The following is a 20,748-nucleotide window of genomic DNA, read 5'->3' on the forward strand; positions in this document are numbered from 1 at the left end:
TAACGGGCTCATCTTAGTGATATATTAACAGTAAGAAATGAGGAAAAATAATTATTAATATAATTTAAATAAACTTTATGAAATTTTCATTTTGAGAGTCTTTAAAAAAAGCAGACAGAACAAAAAACACTTTATTTTGAGATTTTTCTAACTTGTAAGAATGGCCATCAGCCTACTGAAAGATAGATATAATGGACCATGCTCTTCCCTGAAAAAAGCTGATTGCTATTAAATTTAATGCCACTAAACTAATTCACACAAAAATCAAACTATGTTCTGATTTAAAACTGAAAAGAAAAATATATAATTTTATTTAAATTAGCTTTTTCAATTACTAAAGCAACTTACTCCCCTTTTCTGAAACTTTCTTTTTCAAGTGACCCAAGGGAGAGAAGGGGAAAAAAAAATACTGATTGTTAAATGCAGTAATAAGGGGTATATAAGCAATATAAAAAAATTAATAACAACATGCCAACCTTAGGTTGTATCACCTCAATCATGTAGAATTATTTTCAGATTTTTAGGAAGTATAAGGGCCTTTTACCATTTATTGTTAAAACCACCCAATCTTCTTGGGATTATTCTGTATTTTGTTCCTGAAACATGACAATCTCAAAAATGAGACTAAGATGAAATTTTAAATAAGAATCATCATCTTGCAGGTACTGTAATATTAAAATCTACAACTTTCATTTCAGAGCCAAGTTAGTTACAGAACTGCTCTTGATTTTTTTTTTTAATATGACACGTACATCTTGTACGACTAACTTTGACTTCGCCTTTAACAGAAGAGTGTTTTTTTTCCTAACCAGATCTACCTAATTCCATGCTATAAGCAGATCTTACGGCTTGTTGTTAAAAAAAAAAAAAGAGACATTAAATTCTATTTTATAATACAGCAGGCAAACATTAGATGCAATTCATCATTGCAGAGGTGCTAGTCTGCTCCCGAATTGGCTTTTTTCTTTTTCTAAAGAGATAAACATACTAACCAGAAAACCATATAGTCCTGGGAAGGTAATTTTTGTAAGGCGCCATCACTCTTAAAAGACGTTGCTGCAAAAGCATGTCTTACACTACCTTTTAAAACTTGGAGATGGATTCTGGCAGAACCAATGGGATTGTAAAAGAAAATTCTCGATGACTATTGGAAGGGCATTTTTCTCCCATTAGAAAAATAAATTGTTTCTTAGAATAAATACAGCCAATATTAGCAAAAGAATAAAGAGCGCGTTATTTCCTATTTAAAAGCATTAGAAAAGATAACACTCAGCATTTAGCTTTGTGAAAATACTACTGAGTATGTGCAAATTTTAGAAGGACCATTAACTCCTCTTATAAAGGTTACTTTTTAAACAGAGATTAAAACTGCTTGGTTGCAAAGTCACCTCTGTCCAGAGATGAGCCACAAAGCTTTACAAACAATAAACCCTCAATAAAATGTTTTAACATCAGCTTGCTAAACAGCAGTTTGCACAAGGCCAAGTAGAAGGACCACATATTTTCCTTAACTCAGAGGTCAAAGTGAGACAGACACACAATGTAATTACTCTTAGGATCCAATTTTATCATAACCCTGCCATGGTGCGCCATAGCTCTGTCTGTAAAACAACAGCACTTCTGCCTCCTCGAGCTTTGCATTTTTTTTTTCTGAGGTTTGAGATATTCTTAACCTAGTGGGTTAACCTGAACTGAAACAAGGTAGCAAGCTGTAAATTAGTATTGCTTTTATTGCGATATAAATACTTACCAAGTGCTGCTTAAGTTTGGACAAAAATTTTTTGAGTATTTTGTCATGATGTTCTTGAAACCTCAACAGTTTTGGAAAACCAGGAATAAAAAAACCTAAGAAAAGAAGTTGACCATATAACAGGTGTATGTACTATAAAAATGACATTAAAAAAGGCATTCAGAGCTCTGATTAATATTATCCTTCTGTAAGACCACTGGATCTGAACAGATATTCATAGCAATATTATGATGTCCACATATGGATAGCAATACTATGATGTCCACATTGTCCTGCCGAAATGACTACAGCAAAGCATCAATACCTTCCCTTAGTGACTATTAGATTAGTAATGGTAGATGACAGCAGATCCATCAAACCTACGTTAGTCTACCCACTATATGTTCATGAGGAAACCAAATTTATAATTCTACTTTAAAAAAACAAAACGAAAACCCACAATGCACACCAACTAAAGCCTTTAAAAGCAAAAAAGACATAAAGAGGGATTATGCCCAGCAAATTCAGGATAGAAAGGCAAACAGCATAGGCAGCTACTAGAACTGTCCACAGTGAAGACCACAAAAAAAAAAAAAAAAAAAAAAGGTAAGAGGGATATTTTACCAAGACAAATATGAATATATAGTATAAAGTAAAGATTATGGGCTCGCTCAACTGAAACTAAGGGCACATTAAAAATCTTGAATAGTTTTAGTGATCATACACTGGGAAAGGAAAGCACTAAGATCCCCTTCCAATTGAGTTATCAGCACAGTTAAAAAAAGGCTCAGAGCCAACACGTAATACTAGCCAAAAAACTTGAAATGTAAAGGAAAGCTAGTACAACTACACAGAAGGAAAATAAACCATCCAAAGAAGATCCTTCAAAAAGCCAAAGCTGTGTTCAGATCAGATAAACAAAGATGATCAAACACTGGCAGTATAAAAATGTGAAAAGCAAGCCTCCCCCCCCAAAAAAAACCCACAACTTACAAAAGACATTAAAAAATACTGATAGACCTATTTTCAAACACCTCGGAAGTACAAAGCCTGACAGAATTTGCAGGTTCAACAGTCGGTGGAGATTTTTAGAAGTCCTCAGAGAAGATAAAGTCAAGACTAAGAGAAAGTTAATTTTCTGCATGGAAGACACTGGGGAGGTTCCCAAGTCAGAACACTAAACAGTTCTAAAAGAACTCCAAGATCAACAAGGTGAAATACTGGGCTTCCTTGAAGAAATTAGTGACCATGTAGGCACAGAGAGCAGTAGATATTGCCTATTAGACTTTCCACAGGTACTTCTGTCACCGAAGCAGCTTCATCTCTTCAGTCCATCTCCTCAAGCAGCTAATCCAAAGAGTTAAAAGATAGTAAAATTAAAAAAGACAAAAAGGCTTCACCCATGAATTTGCATAGGAGTTTGTGCTGGGACATAAGCTATTTGACAAGTGTGTCCACACTGTGAACAGTCAAGTCCTAGCCGCCCTGAAAGAGTATGGAAAAATCTGGAAAAGGCAAGAAGTCACAGAAATTATCAAAAGTATACCACCACTTCTGTGTCAAGAACAGATTTAAACGCTACATCTGATCAGTCTGCTGTGAAGAAACAGCTGACGGAAAATACTACCAAGTGCCAGTGGTGAACAGGTTATGAACACTCACTGTCTTCTCTAAGGCAAAATCTAGAGGGCATCATGGAGACACCATCATGTGGCAGAGCCAAAAAAAACCCCAAATATGGAAGAACACAATCCATAGTCAAACACAAATTTTTTAAGGAAAAAAAGACTACTGGAGACTACTAAAGGCAAAACACATTTTCATCTCAAGAAGCACCTCCAGAAATTCTTTCAGCCTCTGATACATTTTCCAGGAGGTGTTGATCTTTGGTTGCCTTATTCTCAGACACTTCACTGAGCATCTGTTGCTGGTCACTATCAGACAGGACACTGGGTTAAATAGGTTTGGTACAGCAATTCCGTACTTTCAGGATTAAAAAAGGCTACAAAAAAAAAAAAAAAACAACCCACAACAGTTTTTACTTGTAAATGATAGGCAGTATGGAAACTGGAAGAACAAGTATAGGCCCACAGAACACGTCACTTTAAAAAAAAAAAAAAGAACCACTAAAAAAAGTCCCAAACCAAAAAGAAAACTCTTTCTAGCTACCAATTCTGTAATTCAGTGCACAGTCACTAAGTCACAAGATTTACTATCTCAGATTCACACAGGTTTAGTATTTCATAGATACAAATGCACCTTCTATCAGATGTCAGGTTGCATATCATGGAAAAACTGGCCTCGCACGGCCTGGATGAGCATACAATCCGCTGGATCAAGCACTGGCTGACTGGAAGGTCCCAAAGAGTGGTGCTCAATGGATTTAAATCCAGCTGGCGGCCGGTCACAAGTGGTGTGCCTCAGGGCTCAGTGTTGGGACCATTTCTGTTCAATGCCTTTATTAATGATCTTGATAAGAACATAGGGCGTATCATCAGCAAGTTTGCAGATGACACCGAGTTAAGCAGGAGTGTTGATTCCCAGGAGGATAGGGAAGCTCTACAGAGGGACTTGGATAGATTGGATCATTGGGCCAACATCAATGGTACAAGTTTCAACAAGGGCAAGTGCCAGGTTCTGCACTTGGGCCACAATAACCCCATGCAGCGCTACAGGCTTGGGGAGGTGTGGCTGGAAAGCTGCCTGGCAGAAAGAGACCTGGGGGTTCTAATTGACAAGCGGCTGAATATGAGCCGGCAGTGTGCCCAGGTGGCCAAGAAAGCCAACGGCATCCTGGCTTGTATTAGAAATAGCGTGGCCAGCAGAAGTAGGGAGGTGATTGTGCCCCTGTACTCAGCACTGGTGAGGCCACACCTCGAGTATTGTGTCCAGTTTGGGGCACCTCAATACAAGAGAGATATCGAGGTGCTGGAGCGAGTGCAGAGGAGGGCAACGAAGCTGGTGAAGGGCCTAGCAGACAAATCATATGAAGAGCGGTTGAAGGAGCTGGGACTGTTTAGTTTGAGGAGGAGAAGGCTGAGAGGAGACCTCATCACTCTCTACAACTATTTGAAAGGACACTGTAGAGAGGTTGGTGCTGGTCTCTTCTCACAGGTAATTAATGACAGAACAAGAGGGAATGGCTTCAAGCTCCAACAGGGTAGGTTTAGACTGAACATTAGGAAAGAATTTTTCACAGAAAGAGTGGTCGGGCATTGGAATAGACTGCCCAGGGAGGTGGTTGAGTCCCCATCCCTGGAGGTGCTTAAGAGACGTTTAGATGTGGTGTTGGGGGATATGGTGTAGGGGAGAACTTTGTAGAGCAGGGTGGATTGTTGGACTCGATGATCCCAAGGGTCTCTTCCAACCTAGACAACTCTATGATTCTATATTAGGAAATTTTACTAATGTAGGCGAGGTGTTTGGGTTTTTTCTTCATGTAAACAGTGAATGACTACAGCAAAGCTAATTAGCAATCAATCACATTCATAGGTGGTTCTTCCACAGAAAGTTGTTCTTTCAGTTTATATATATGAACTCATTATCTTGAATTTTTAAGACTATAGAAAGACCAACAGAAAAAGCTTTCAAAAAATCTGGATTGTATTTTATCATTTAGAGACTTCACATCATCCACACAATATGAAACAGAGAGGCCAAATTCATCCCTTGATTTCAAGTGGTGTTATGCTAGAAATTAGTCGGACTATGTATCTGAGACACCCAAAAAGCATTCCAGGTTTCCAAATCACAGGTATAAAGGAAAAACAAATGAAAAACCTTGTCTATGGGGAAGAACTTTTAACCATCCTACTCTTGTCAATATGGTTCTAATTGAGTTACTCGGCCCATCCATATAATTTCCATAGACAGATGCTCATTTCAGAGAACCATCTGATGGTCAGTAGCATCAAGTGTAATTATAAATGTTTTCGTTCATAAATATCAGCAATTTAAAGCCTAAATAATTTCAGTTCCAAAGAGCTGGCGAACAGTGCTTGAAACTACTTTCCCCAAAGAACACCACAGAAGTACAAGCAGTTATATGGCATCAGTTAAGTCAGTTTTAAAGTTTCCCTTCCAGAATTGACAGTGGTATTTACAGGAATGCTGCACTGTGGCATAAACCCACTTAAAACATAGACATCCAAGGAATCATAGGAAATCTAGCTTGGAATGGACTTTTGGAGACTATCTGGTCCAATCTGCTCAAAGCAGGACCTTCGATTAGGTTGGTAACATTTAATAAACAATAAATTTGGAACATTTGAGTCCAGGTCTCGTCAGCATATCTATAAATGCAAACTTCCTTAACAGATGTTGCCAAGACAGCTTCAATGCGTGTATAAACCTGTGGCAGGATGGTTCGTATGCCCTGTAGAGGAACTCATCAAGCCTCTTGGGTTACTCAAAGCTCCCTCCTTCCCCTTCTAATCACTTGACAGGTGCATGCCCTATAACTTGGGGTGGAAAGGAGAAGGGAAGGAACGAAGGAGGGAGAGAGGGAGGTCTGAATGGGGTATCCAGTAACAGTTGCGCAGGCAGTGTGCTGACTCCCGTATGTGCACAAGCGACACATCTGCCTGTGTAAGTCCATCACCAGCTACCAGATGAACCCTCTTGTTCATCACAGCAAGTACAAATGATGACTACAAAAATCAGCCCGAGAAATTAATGTTAAGAGTTCTCCTTTAGCATCACATTCCAAGGTTAGGACTCTTTCCTGTTTTAAAAAAAGGTGACATGGACAAAACACTAAGACATAAAATCTGGGAAAAGTTTTAAAAACCTGTTTAACAGTCTACAGAATCTCAAAAAGTCAACAACGCCTATACAAAGTATCAAAACCATATCAAAATACATATCCCACATATCAAAAACAGACCAAATGATTTGGTATATAAGTTGATATAGACTTACTCCCCAAAACACCTAAAATTTTCTATGACCTTTCTACACAGTTGTACTTGCACATTTGTAGTCGCATAGCTCTTGATTATTATTAAATTTACAGGTTTGTTGTAAGATGCTTTCAGTCTGTTATTGTTATATAACGCTCCAAGCAAGTCTTTGACTCTTGATGAGTTCAAAATTTCACTTATGAGACTGATCCTCACATCAGATTGCACTTTTTTTTTTTTCTTTAAAGGCAATAACTTTGCAGAAGTGTAAACAGAAAAATGGCCAACTATCACGTCGTTTTGGAGGTGGAGAACATCCAGGAAAACTGAAAAGCCAGGGAAGGAAGATATCACAGTATGAGAAAGTCTTAAGCAGGGAAAAGGAGCTAGGATCCTGTTGGAAATTTGCTGAAAAGCCCAAGTTCTAGATAATATTTACATTTTCGGGCTTCCAAGAACTACAGCTTTTCTGAATCACCACATCACTAAACACCTACAAAAGATGCTGTAATTCCTGGAGTTGTTCCATACTAACAGCCATGGAATATGCATAGCTCATACTACATTTGGCAGGGAAAGAGAGAGCAACCAATAACATAAAAGTAACAAGACCATGAGGGCAGGAAATGCTGTTGCAAGGCAGAGATAAAACCAAGAAACGCAAAGTTAATGCCTAGAGAGAGGTCCATTTTTTAATGTGGTTTCATGTCCTGCCAAATGACAGCACAGCTGCAATATTATTTAACACATTCTGTATTAGGTTTCCACTACAATTTTCTTACTATATAGATGTCTACATAACCAACTTTCAATTGGTTACATTCCCCAAGAGATTAAGAGGAAAGAAAACATCTGATTTGCATTAAGAACTATTTGAAAGATATCACATATAAAAACAACTACTTACAATTATGGGTGAGCTCCAGTAACATCCAATGTCCCCCCAGTATAAAGCTCCCACTATGTCTTATTTTGATTATGCAGACAGAACAGCATGGTTCCATTTTCAAATCATTTACAACTTAAATAGGGCAGGTTGAAACCTAATATATACTAAGTGACATGAAACTCCATACCATGCATAGCGTGCTTTGGACCAGAGAGAAGTTTCACCAAGGCCCAGAAGGCATCTTCTTCATTCATGTACATAAGTAGCAAAGCTGTGATCTGGCTCATTCCTTGACAGTATCCAACTTCCTGAAAATCAGAGAGTGAAAGTATTAAAATGCTGAAAACAAAAGCCTCATAACCATAAGCTGTTAGTTTTTCCTTCAGCTAGGGGAGGAATGAGGATGCCTGTCCTGATGGCATAAATTCCCCAATTATAGCACCACCAGACAGACTTCTAATTAAACATTTAAAATATGGATAGACAGAAGGGATGTTGCACAACCCTCCAACTGAAAAGTAAACTGGAAGTCCTGACTGTTCATTAGAACTCTCTACTGATGCACAAAATCCTTGTCAGTACTAATAATTTCAAGTAACTGTATCATCTTATTCTCCAAATGGATGTGTTTTCCTTTTGGTTTTAATTTATTTGGTTGTTTTGTTTTTGTTTTGTTTTTTGTTTTGTTTTTTGGGGGGGGGGTTGTTGTGGCTTTTTTTTTTGTGGGGAGGGGGTCTTGCTTTATTTCGCTTTACAGTCAGAGCAACATCTGATAAACATAGGACTTTGAGAGTGACCTATATCTACAAACATGCTCAAGTTTAGCAGCCCGTAGCAAGTAAATCTAATAAACCAGAAGAAAAACACTTTATTGTTCCAAAACTGAGCTTGAGTGTTTCCTCTGCTATTAATTTTGACTTTTATGGCAGGAACCAACTGTCACTATCATTTAGCTGCTCAGATAACCCCACTGATAAAATATTTGTAATGACAATGACTTAATTGTTGGATAAGCTTTTTCAGGTTCACAAGTTCTTAGCAGAACTTTGCTCTAGAGATAAAACCAAAGCATAAAAACTGCTATATATTAAGAGGAAAAATGCAACAACAGAAGTGCAAAATAAAAACCTCACTGCAGTATTCCCATCGTTACACTTTAACAATTGATTTTAAACAATATTTTTCATGCAACTTGAAGATCTAGTCCGAGGTTGTATAGGAGATATATAAAGTTTTTTCCAGAGCTTTATCTCTCAGCGTGTCAAGGCTGCTTACAATGAAAAGCTTATGACAACATAACAAGTGAAAGACAACAAATTCCAGCATTGTAAGTTCTTCTATGGGCCAACAATTGCGAGGAGACAGAAACTGAAACAGAACTTTGAAAAACAAACCAAAGTGATAAGAAGAACTGCTTAAATTCACTTTCTTCTTCTTAACCTTACATATTTTTACATTGAATTCTAGGCAGCTGCCAATGGGTATAAAATGAAAGTATAAAAATTATCAAAATGGGCACAAGGAATGAGGGGATAATATGTTAAAACCACAGTTAAATGTGAACACAATAGCATTTCTGTTGCTTCTATTTTTAGCATGCAGCCAAAAGACTTTACAAAATACCTAAGTTTCTAACCTTTATAATATAGTCTAGAAACCTCATTGTCATGGTTTAGGCGGGGTTAAAGAAATCCTCACTCAGGACCAAGCTTAGCAGAGGAATTTACTTAAACACATATATGGAGCATACCTAAAAGAGGGCTTAAGTAAAGAAGTTGCAACCTTTAAAGTATTTTCTGTTTATTAGAACCCTCCAGGTTACAAAATATGCCTGTTTACTCCTACGTGCATCTTTCTGCAGGGTGTTTTTCCTCCCAGCATTCAAATTATCTTAATGGGAAGCATATAATATAATGGGGGAAAAATAACAGTAGTATAAAACTCCACTAGAGCACAAATTCATTATTCTTATTAGACACAATACTTAGTTCCAGTCAAATTGTTTGCACAATTCAGTCTGCCCAGTAAGATACCCATAAACAAGATGCTTTATTTTAACTTCCGCTCAAAACATGTCAACAAACAAGTAAGTTATTTCTACGTACTTCCAAATGTCTCTGAAATGTTTGGTTTGGGTTTTTTAGGGAGAAAGAAGATACTTTTAAGTGTGAAGGTACACAACTTACCGTATTATATATGGAATATGCAGCTAAAACATGGAATAAAGATTGTTGCCTGGAGAAATAAGAGCAGAAAAGAAAAATAATATAATACAGCCTTTTGTAAAAACAGAAAAACATAAAAATAGTGAATTATGTTTTGGAAACATGTTTGCCCAATTTAACTTGTCTTGCATGCAAGAACAGGACAAGCCCCGCTTTACAACGATATGCTCTTCTGATTTCAAATCAACATTGTATTTAGCACTTTTCTGATGTTTTACATGTTGAAATGTTTCAAAAAATACCTACAGTACTTTGAGAAGTCAATGGTGTCAGATCATCATTTTTGCAGACACGTACAGTGAAACATAGGATGGGCTACATTTCAAACGCTGATTTATTCTGAATACCAAACAAAAAACACCTCAGATCTGATTTCTGTGCTTGCAGAACACTAACAGCTGTTACTAATTTCAGAGATGTAGGAGAGCTGAAATACACACAGCAGCCAGAAAGGTATCTTAATCTTGGCACCCAAATTGAAGGCTGCTTTAGTGACTTCTACTGTCAAACTGAAGAAAAACAATAGTAACTCTGACTCAGCGTCCTATGCTCAGTCCTCCAGAGCAAGGAGCTTTCTACAGGTCCTTCACTTTCTGTAAAAACAGTCTAACTTGTGAAGGTAGTAAAACAAAAAAAAAAAACCAACCCAAATAATAACCACCGAGAAAACAAGAAACAACAAACCACACAACCAAAACAAAACTCTGCTCCTGCTCTTCTCAAATTGGAATATCAAAGTATTGGTGGAGAGCTCTCATAATGAATTTTTAAACTCGCACCTACTTTTTTTGTGATTTGCTGGGGACAGAATTTGGAAATCTGTATGCCTACTTTCATCTACAACTAAGCCAGCTAAAATTTCACTGCTGAGTTTTGTATACTGTCCTTTTTCTGTCCATTGAAATACCCTCTTCCTCTCACTAATCAAATGCATAAAAATAGAAATTAGCAGGTTAAAAAAAGAAAGCATAAACAAAAAGCTGTGTATTTTCTATTGGGAAAAGGAGGCATACTTGGATAATTTTGCCAAATTATCTAGATTATGGCATTTTTGTTTGCCCTCTTGCAGAACTGACGCTCAGCTATTCTTCAGTAATCGAAGTAAAGTACTAGATATTAAGCTGGAGTCTTATTTTACAAGGACAAACTAAAAGGTCCCAAATGTACCCAGGAACTTTTTATATCTTCAGTTGACCATAAGAAACTCAACATAAGAGCTCAGTCTCATTCACAGTAAGATATATAAAATAATGGTAATTTTAGTACTATTTACACTAGACGATACCACTAAAGACCTGTAAAAGAATGAACCTTCAAAGACGTACAGTCGACTTAAAAGTCAAACAAGCTACTGATTTACCAGAGGGACTTTATTTCATTGCTATGTGAAACGATTTCTGAATTTTTCATCGAGGCATCACTGGAAACGCATAATATATGTACAGTAATTCCAAGATCTATTCCAAGTGTGAAATTGCTTTATGCAGCCAAAGGCTTTCCTGTGGACTCTGCGGGCACGCTTACAGCATGGTTACAGGGACTGGAGCTGGCTCTGCTTGTGTTAACCCCAAACTAATGGGGTAGCAAGCTTCTGCTAACACTTTAAAACGTGTGCATAAAAACTGACTGAGGCCCAGAAGCAACACAGCCATTTTTGCATGGCACCACGTCAGTGCTACTGAGGGGCAAAGCACGTCAGCTCAAGTATAGATCGCACCGCACAAATATCTAAACTACAGTGGCTGCATAGAATAGCTCTCAGCTTGGGAATTTCTGCCTCATACTCCGTCCTGTGTTGCAGCCATCGGAGAAATTCCCCATATTTAGAATTTGTCCACAAAATACCTAAAATAATAATATAAGAAAATGTTTGCTTTATTATCACGTTCAAGTCCACAGCTCTGAGTATTGCTTTTTGAAAAGAGCACACTACCGTAAAATCTGCCCTGCAAAGAAAAGGAGATTAAAAACTGAATACATTCACAGAAGGGAAAAAAATACCTTCTTCATCTCAGCAGGGTGCTGATGCTGCAAGCTAGCAACAATGCTGATGTTTTTATCACCACTTATTTCACTATTAAGCATTTTTAAAAAGATGACAGCTGCCTAATATTCCCCATCCAATGACAGTAAACAAAAAAAAAAAAACCAAACAAAAAAAAACACAAAAAAAGCTTTGAAGAAATCCAAAAGCATTAAAGCATACATTTGTAAATAATTAAGTGCTCACATCTAAAATATTGCTTTATTTGGTTCTGAATTAGATACTAGGAGAAGAAGAATGCAAAATCCAGAGGAAAGCTAAAATCTCTGGGAAGACAGAAGTTATTAGAGATGCAAAAATTTATTTTATTTTTGAAAACACAGTTAAATAAAATAATTGGGTAATAAATCTTAATTTATTTATTAGCTTGGAATTCCCATGCTTTTGCATTTACAATATCTGAGACTGTTTTTATTAAGTATGAAACAAGATGAAAACAGTTTAGAAATGGTTTCCTTTGGAATGCTGCTAATCACCTCGTAGTGAGGGAAAACTCATTCGTCGGAAGTGACCGTCTGATTTTGCAGTAGTAACGGTAATTACATCATTGCGCATAGACAATCCTGCTTTGAAAGTCTGGAGCTTACATTCAATATTCTCGCATAGGTCAAAGAGGCTTGAGGCAGATCAGAAGCTAGTTTTAAGACAAACAAAACCAAACCTTTTAATTTACTTACTTAACACCATATCTGTCTCGAAACATGATATGATCTCTATATGTTCGATTTACATCAAGATCAATTTGCCTAATATCTGGTGAAGACCCTCGTGCTTGACACTTCAATTTCTGGGAAAACAGTAAAGAACAGAAATTAAATTTAAAATTATGAACTTTAAAATAGCAGAAACCTCCCTGACTGCACACCTATGTTGAAGTATTCTCCATCTCATGATTTAAAACACTTACTATAGAAGAGCAACTCACAAGCTACCAATTTTATCTTCTAAAATATACATATAGGTATATAAATTCTATAGATTCAGATGCATTCACAGAGTATAGCTCTAAAAAGACCGATCCCATAATACACATTTTTGTGACACACCTCTCATTACCCATCTTCAAGGCTATGTTTCAGCATTTCAAATTTCTAATTGCCATTTCTCAGGTAGGCACATCACTGTGTGACAAAAAGTGAACTTTATTACTCAGGAACAAGAAACTAAGATGCAAGTGCTCCAGACTGGACTTCTAGCAAACGAATTAGTGTGGTTTTCATACTTCTCTGCCATTTTCTCTAAGCAGAAGTAATAGCTACTTAGCTGCCGGTTATTATCTAAGTACAGATAATAGAAATTTCTCTACTTATTTCCTCTGTCCTTCTGTTCTAATCTAATTTAGTTGTAGAATACCTCTACTTTAGTACTTGCTTTAATGTTTTATAATTAAATACAATTTTGCAGTTGAATACTTAGGAAGCCTGCACAGGTTAGATTGCGAAAAATAAGGTGGCACGTAAGAGAATTTTCTCTTGACATTCATTCATTCTCACTTCTGTCCCTAAAAGTTGAGTCTGCATGACATTTCTAGCTGGATTCAACGTGGTATTTTCAAAACATTCCATTTGAGCAGGCATTATTAGAGAATACCCCTGACAATCAAAATGAAGAATTCTACAGATTCTGGTTGCAAGAAAACAAAAAGGTTTAAAGACAAAAATAAATTAAAAAAAAAAAACCAACAAAAAAACAAAACAACCAACCAACAAAGAGATCAAACAGGGAACGGTAACATACATTCAGTCTGTTGAATACAACCAGAAACTTCAGGCAACTCGGGAATTACCTGTCAGTCATTGAACCAACTGGTAGCAGCCATTAACCAGCACAACACTAACCACAGTCTCAGGTCCGTGCATTTTTCAGTATAATTTAAGTACTAACATCCAGAATGATTTGTCTCCGAGACAGAGAGAAAAAAAGAGAACAGAAAATTTATAGTTTTAATGTGGCAAGAGGACCCACAGCCTATGATTTGTTGGAATACGGGAAAAGAAGAACCCTGAGTTCTTGCTGTCGGTGGGAGCCTCTAGCACAAGTGAAAAGAAAGGCTATCTAGAGGTTGAGAAATGGAAAGGACAGAAGATTAAGAACTGGTAATTGCCCTGCACAGAGAACTGAAAGAAGCTGTTTGACCTACAGCAAAGTGCATATTTTCCTTCTAATTTTAAGGTGTGTAATTTGTAAGTGATACTTGTAATGAGGAGTGTTACTATCACTTCAGGAAATGGGAAAAATAGAGAGTAGTAATATGAGCTTAACACAAATAAACAAGCTAGGATAATGAGGGAAGAAACTCTATTTCTATATTTGAACTACAGACACTTTTTTTGGTCTGCATTGAGCATTAGATGGCATTTCTGAAGAAGAATTCACCCATTTGTAAATGCTTCTAGTTTTACTCAGTAGTCTTTCCCACAACTACATTATTCGGCGAAACAAAAGAAGCGTGGCCAGCAGGCAGAGAGAGGTGATTCTGCACTCTCATGAGACCCCACCTGACATACTGCATCCAGCTCTGGAGCGCTCACCATAAGAAGGGATTGGACCTGTTGGAGCAGGTCCAGAAGAGGCCATGACGATGATCAGAGGGCTGGAGCACCTCTCCTATGAGGATAGACTGAGAGAGTTGGGGTTGTTCAGCCTGGAGAAGAGAAGGCTCCAGGGAGACCTTATAGCACCTTTCCAGTATCTGAAGGGCACCTACAAGAAGGCTGGAGAAGGACTTCTTACAAGGGCATGTAGGGATAGGACAAGGGATGATGGCTTCAAACTGAAAGAGGGGAGATTTAGAATGGATATTAGGAAGACATTTTTCACTTTGAGGGTTGTGAGGCACTGGCCCAGCTTGCCCAGAGAAGCTGTGGCTGCCCCATCCCTGGAGGTGTTCAAGGCCAGGCTGGATGGGGCTTTAAGCAACCTGGGCTGGTGGGAGGTGTCCCTGCCCAGGGCAGGGGGGGTGGAACTAGATGATCTTTAAGGTCCCTTCCAACCCAAACCATTCTATGATTCTATGATTTTATGAACCGTTTTATCCCTTTTGGATCTGCCACTAGTCTTACTTACCAAGTTAAACAAAATGTAATAGTCAGAAAGAGCTGCCTGTCAGACTAAAGAACGATAAATAATTTAAGAGGAAGATCACAGACACCAAAATTTAGATAACATCAATGCCAACATCAATCTCTTTCATGACCTTACAAGCTTCCTTGTCTACTCAGATCCAAACTCTCAGCTCCAAAAAAGTGCTATCAGAAAATGCCAAAACCAAACAAGCAATATATTTTCTTGAAACTCTGGACATTATTTGTTTAAAAGGCAGTAATCATTTAAATACCTGTGGGGAAAAATTCAAATAGTCTACAATACTAAATTGCCTTTGTTAGCTAAACTCTCCCTATAATCCTTTAGCAGATTAAGAGAGACAGAGAGGAAAAGACAGAATTTTAAAGGATTAGATTCCCCTTCTGCCTAACTTACTAGCCTGCACATGAACCTCACTCTCCACTCTTGGGTTTGAATTTTAGCTCCAATGGCCATCAGCTGTATTCACACCCACACAAAAAGCAGAGGTAATAGGGAAAAATGTAGAGGAATGCAGCTACAATAATTCAGAGGCTGCTTTAACTGCCACTCAGGGTGAGCATGGGGACTGGGGGGGGCGGGGGGTGTAACACATAGCTATTTTCTTTATGTTCTAAGTAGGATATATGATTAAGCAATCGATTTATGCCTGTAGAATTTGGGGTTAACATCCTGTCATCAGTTGCACCTCTGAGAACACAATAAAGTAACCAGACAGTGCTTTGTAAGGGATATCTAAACTTCACTTGGAGATGAGACGGCAGAAAGATAGCCAGCTTGTTCCGGCTTTTACGAGATTAAGGCACCAACCTCCATCCCCTCCAGAATACTGGAACTCCTCTTACTGATATTCAGCTAAAAAGGTGTTTTCTTAATAGACATTTCTCAAACAGCTGTACTTTCAGAGGTTTCTGTCTTCTTATTGGGACAGAGTTTTTTTCTTATTTTGTTTTCCTTTGCTTTTAGAAGGGCTTTTGCAAGTATTTGAGGATTGGAAAAGAAATGGAAAGAAGATCAAATTAATTACATGAATTACAGAACCAAAAATAAGCTGGAAAAGTGCTTTTCAATACATAGCCTTTTTCCTAGCTAAAATAAGCAGTAGAGTTCAATGCAATTTCTAATCCTTTAAAAAAAGAGAAAAAAACCAAAACACTGCATAACAACAAAAGCTTAATAAAGCCTGTAGTCTTAGTATCTAAAGTTTTTAAATTAATATTAAGTGGAAATTCTGCAGACTCACATTATAAAAGTCTTTCATTTCTTCTTTCATTTTAGGGACATCAAGTAGTAAAGACCAGACTTGCCCTCTGAACTGCAGCGGGATTCCTTTATAAACTCTCCTATGAAACTGTAAAAAGAAAAGAAAATATAAATGCAGAACAATCTACAACACTCTGAACAAAAGGAACAGTGACACGCAACATGCTAAAGAGAAAAATGCAGTCATATCAATTGTCCTAGCAAAGGGATGACCTGCTGGGGACAAAGCATTCCAGTGTCTTTTGAGGGACTGAAAGTGTCCAGTAAAGCCATCTGGGACCTCTATTGATGGAATCAGCAGAGTCACAGGGAACGAAATGGACACACAGGTCAAAACATCACTCTGTGCAGGAAGTGTTTATAAGCCATGACTTTAGCATGTAGGAAGGCCTATCAAAATTGTATCACCTCTGCTGAGCAGCACTTCTTCTGCAAATATTGGAAAGACTACTCCAAATTTTGTAATTTAGACCCCAAAAAAGCAGATTCTTAGCAACACAATATTGCAGGACAAGCCACATATAACTCACTATAATTACAGACTATAAATGGGAATGGTGAAAGGCAACCAGCAATATCACAAAGCTTTAAAAATTTCCAGTAAAAAAAAAAAAGTGTGTAACTGATTTTTGAATTCTTGTAAAACTGCAACAGTGTGCTGAAATGTACGTATGCATACCAAATGAACATGTGAGGTCACCAAAAAATCCAGGATGTGCCATTTCTAAAGCTAACAGATTTCAAATTGTATTTCTAAACTAATAATCAGTTTTCTAAGGGCATATTAAAACACTTGCACAAAAACAACGTATAAAAGATATTCTAGCTACAGTTTCTAAGAATACAGAACAACCTGCCAAACACTGCATGCAATTCTTAGCCGTTAAATAGAAAGTTAAATCCCCCATTCCTGACACATTCTGTTCTGGCACAAAAAGCTTGTGTTAGAAACAGGTCAGAAGGGGATAACTCAGTACCTGTACGTAACTAGAGTCGCTATATGAACTATTTATCAGTCTTGCCTCTGACATGTCACTGCTTTTGCACTCTCATTCAGCGGTTTGGTTCTTACTGGGCTTATTTGACAAAAATCAGGAGCACTGAAAACTGTCTTCCTTGGTTCTCTTCTGATTTGTATCTCTTTACGCTGCAGCATTTAGGAGCACGAAGAGCCTCTACACAGAGACAGATGGACTAGCTGTCTAAAGTCTTGGCTTTACGCAGCCAGGAGAGACTCGAGATAAGCAACGCCTCAGAGCAATTGAATCCTAGTAAAAACACACAGAAAACGTTATCATCTTCCAGGACACATGTCTAAGAAAAGCCAAAACAGAGAACTCTAACAAAGAAAACAAACCTTTCTGAAGTTCTGTTCTTACCATTATTTTAATGATGGCACAGGGAGATAATTAGATTTAAAAGAGAACGAAACACACACAACCCCTCCCCAAACAATTTATTCTTTGCATTTAACCTACAGTGAAAGCTAGACCTCAAAAATTTCAATTGACAAAGCAAAGCTATCATTTCCTTGAAAAATTTATGCAAGTTATGTTGGTAACAAGAAATATTTTAAGTGAAATGTCCTCCTCAAAGACCACATCCTTTTTTCTTTTTCACATATTTCACATCACAAGTTTTGGAAAATTAATGAACTCCTCATTGCAGTATATCTGTAAACCTCCTGCTGTTTGGGATATACCAGATCTTTGAAGGCGTTTTTAATGCCAGCAAGGATTCGTGTCTGGATTTTAGAATGTGCAACTCTTACACAAGTATTTCGATCGCTTTCTGACGCAAACAAAACTTAGAAGGGTTATGACTTTTTTTTCCAGTCTTCCTTTCAAATGAAAATTTAAAATTTGTATAAGATGCAACAGCCACCCTGGAGGTGGTCTACAAAGAAAATGTTGAGCTTTTTAAAGAAAACTTTGCTGCTTTAATACTATTAAGATTGCTTAAGCAGAAACACTTCTAGTGTGAGTGCAGTTATGTCAGTACAGTTTCTTCTGTAAGGATAAAGAATAAGGCACAGTGCTACAAAGCATCCTTGTACAGATGTACTTCTAGACTGCAGCTCGTGCAGAGAATTTCAGTGTGGGTCAACCCGGAAACAAGGAAAATGGCTTGCAAGAGAGAGGATAATTCAGTCTTTTGAAAACCAAGCAACACCAACTGCAGTGGAGTTATCCTGCTAGGAAAATAGCCTGTTTACTGGAACCCAGAATTAACCAAATTTGTGAAATCTTTTCTGGGAACTTGAAAGACAAAAAAAGGAAAAGCAGTATTATATGTCCCCAGTGACACGTAGCTGTATTCCTCAGACCCATGGTACAGCAACAGTGTATCTTGATAACAAATATGACCGCCAGTTCATTATCATTTTGTAACCCATTTCCAAATGTATCCATCATAGAGCGAGGAAAACTAGTTGAAGAAGAAATTCTCAGGACAACTTTTGCTCTGAATGAGTATTTTGGGAGAAGATCATGCGGGCATCAAAGGCCAGAATAAGCCTTCATAATAACAGTTTCTTATTGAAACAGAATTAAATTCAAACCGAAGTATGGGGTTGTTTGAGGTTTGTTTTTTGTTTTGGTTTTTTTTTGTTTGGTTTTTTTTTTTTTTTTAAGGAGATAAAGCTGAAGGAGAAGAACAACCAGTTTCAGAGGACTTGATGGCATTTACAGTTTTCCCATCTTCTGCCCTTTCCAGACCGAAACAGCCAAACGCTAGGAAGGGCCCTTGAAATAGTAAGTAAAAATTAAGATAGAGAATTGTGGAAGCACTTTTAAAAGAAAAGTTTGAAAAATAAGTTGGCAAAAATAACTTTTAAAAGCTTGGAAAGGACACAAAGACCAGCAGTTTCATTGGCCCACTACAGTTATGCCAAAAAATCCAGAAGGAAAGCAAACATTCTCAGCAGCTAAGATCAGAGTTATTGCACTACCTGACAGAATAAACCTAAATAACATTTGGAGCTTCTTGCAAACCATTTTAGATCTGTATCTAGCTGACTCTGCTGTTCCAACCATTCTTTTATTTAGGCAGAGAAAAAAGTTCTCAGTCATCCCAAGGTGTTACCAGATCCCGCCTACAGACTCAACAGAACACGAGACTAAAGGCTTTCACTGTCTGCCCGGTATACGTGAGAGAAACGTAACTCAAGAACAGAATCTTTCATGGCACAGGCTCCAGTACACAAACGGTAACATGGAAACAAGGGTGAATAATTTTATATACAACAGAAAACCGGGAGGAGTGGCTGATACATGAAAGGGTCTCATTGCAATCCAGAGGCACCTCGACAGGCTGGAGAAATGGGCTGACAGGAACCTCATGAATTTCAACAAGGAGAAGTGCAAAGTCCTGCACCTGGAGAGGAAATACCCCACGCACTGATATAGGCTGGCGACCAACCAGCTGGAAAGGACCTTGGCAGAAAAGGCCCTAAGGGTCCTGGTGGACACCAACTTGGACATGAGCTAGCAATGTGCCCCTGGAGCAAAGAAGGTAAATGGTATCCTGGGCTGCATTAGATAAAGTATTGCCAGCAGGTCAAGGGAGGTAATCCTTCCCCTGTACTCAGCACTGGTGAGGCCACACCTGGAGTGCTGGGCCCAGTGCTGGGCTTGTCATTACAGGAGACACAGATGTGTCAGAGAGAGTCCAATGAAGGGCCACAAAGATAATCAAAGATCTGGAGCATCTCTCCTACAAGGAAAGGCTGAGAGAGCTGGGACTGTTCAGCCTGGAGAAGAGAAGGCCCAAGGGGATCTTATCATCATAAATAAATACCTGAAGGGAGGGTGCAAGGAAGACAGAGCCAGGCTCTTTTCAGTGGTGCCCAGGGACAGGACCAGAGGCAATGGGCACAAGCTGAAACACAGGACGATCATGCTGAATATCAGGAAACAGTTTGTCACTGTGAGAGTGACTGAGCACAGGTTACCCAGGGAGATTGTGGAATCTCCATCCTTGAAGATACTCAAAAGCAGTAGTGGACGCAGTCCTGGGCAGCCAGCTGCAGATGGCCTTGCTTCAGGAGAGGGGTTGCACCAGATGACCTGCAGAGGTCCCTTCCAACCTCAACCATCCTCTGATTCTGTGTGATTCTGCAACTTTGTGAAAATGACACAACTGTGCTGCATCTCGATAAGTGGGGCAGGTGTGTGGGGCGGGAACCCACACATACTTCACAGCAAAACTCATTTCTGATAATCATTCAGTCACCAAACAGTTAAAGAACATACAAATGAGCAAACTGATTATTGGCTAATTGAACATCTTTACCACAAACACAATACTACTGCCCTCTGCTGTCTTTTATTTTCACATGTTATATAAGGTTGAAAACATGGGTTGGCTCTAGGTACTTGCAGAACCCTCATCTATTCATCTGTTGTCCCTGAATTAAAAGGTAAAACAAAAAGTAGAAAGTTCAGCAAATTACTTTACTTTTTCTTCTTCTTCTGGGGAGATGAAATAATGAGTCAATCTTCAACAAATTCTTTAAAATTAAGGCTTCTTTAAGACAACAGCTCAACACAAAATACAAGTATAGGAACATGAAGTTCAGATAATCATGAAAACATGCATCATTCAGGGAATGG

General features: G+C 38.1%; 1 protein-coding gene across 1 annotated transcript in view; it reads right to left on the minus strand.

Moving 5' to 3' along the window:
• Positions 1-20,748, minus strand: part of USP6NL (USP6 N-terminal like) — a 126,768-nt gene that overhangs the window by 15,815 nt on the left and 90,205 nt on the right. Inside the window, exons 7-11 of the mRNA XM_082498341.1 lie at positions 16,116-16,223; positions 12,466-12,575; positions 9,706-9,754; positions 7,707-7,827; positions 1,751-1,845 (exon numbers count right to left, since the gene is read on the minus strand). Of these exons, the coding sequence (XP_082354467.1) occupies positions 1,751-1,845; positions 7,707-7,827; positions 9,706-9,754; positions 12,466-12,575; positions 16,116-16,223 (483 nt within the window). The remainder of the gene's footprint in view (positions 1-1,750; positions 1,846-7,706; positions 7,828-9,705; positions 9,755-12,465; positions 12,576-16,115; positions 16,224-20,748) is intronic.

This window comes from Vanellus vanellus, assembly GCF_965231255.1.
Source record: "Vanellus vanellus genome assembly, chromosome: 1".
In the NCBI taxonomy this organism is placed as follows: domain Eukaryota; kingdom Metazoa; phylum Chordata; class Aves; order Charadriiformes; family Charadriidae; genus Vanellus; species Vanellus vanellus.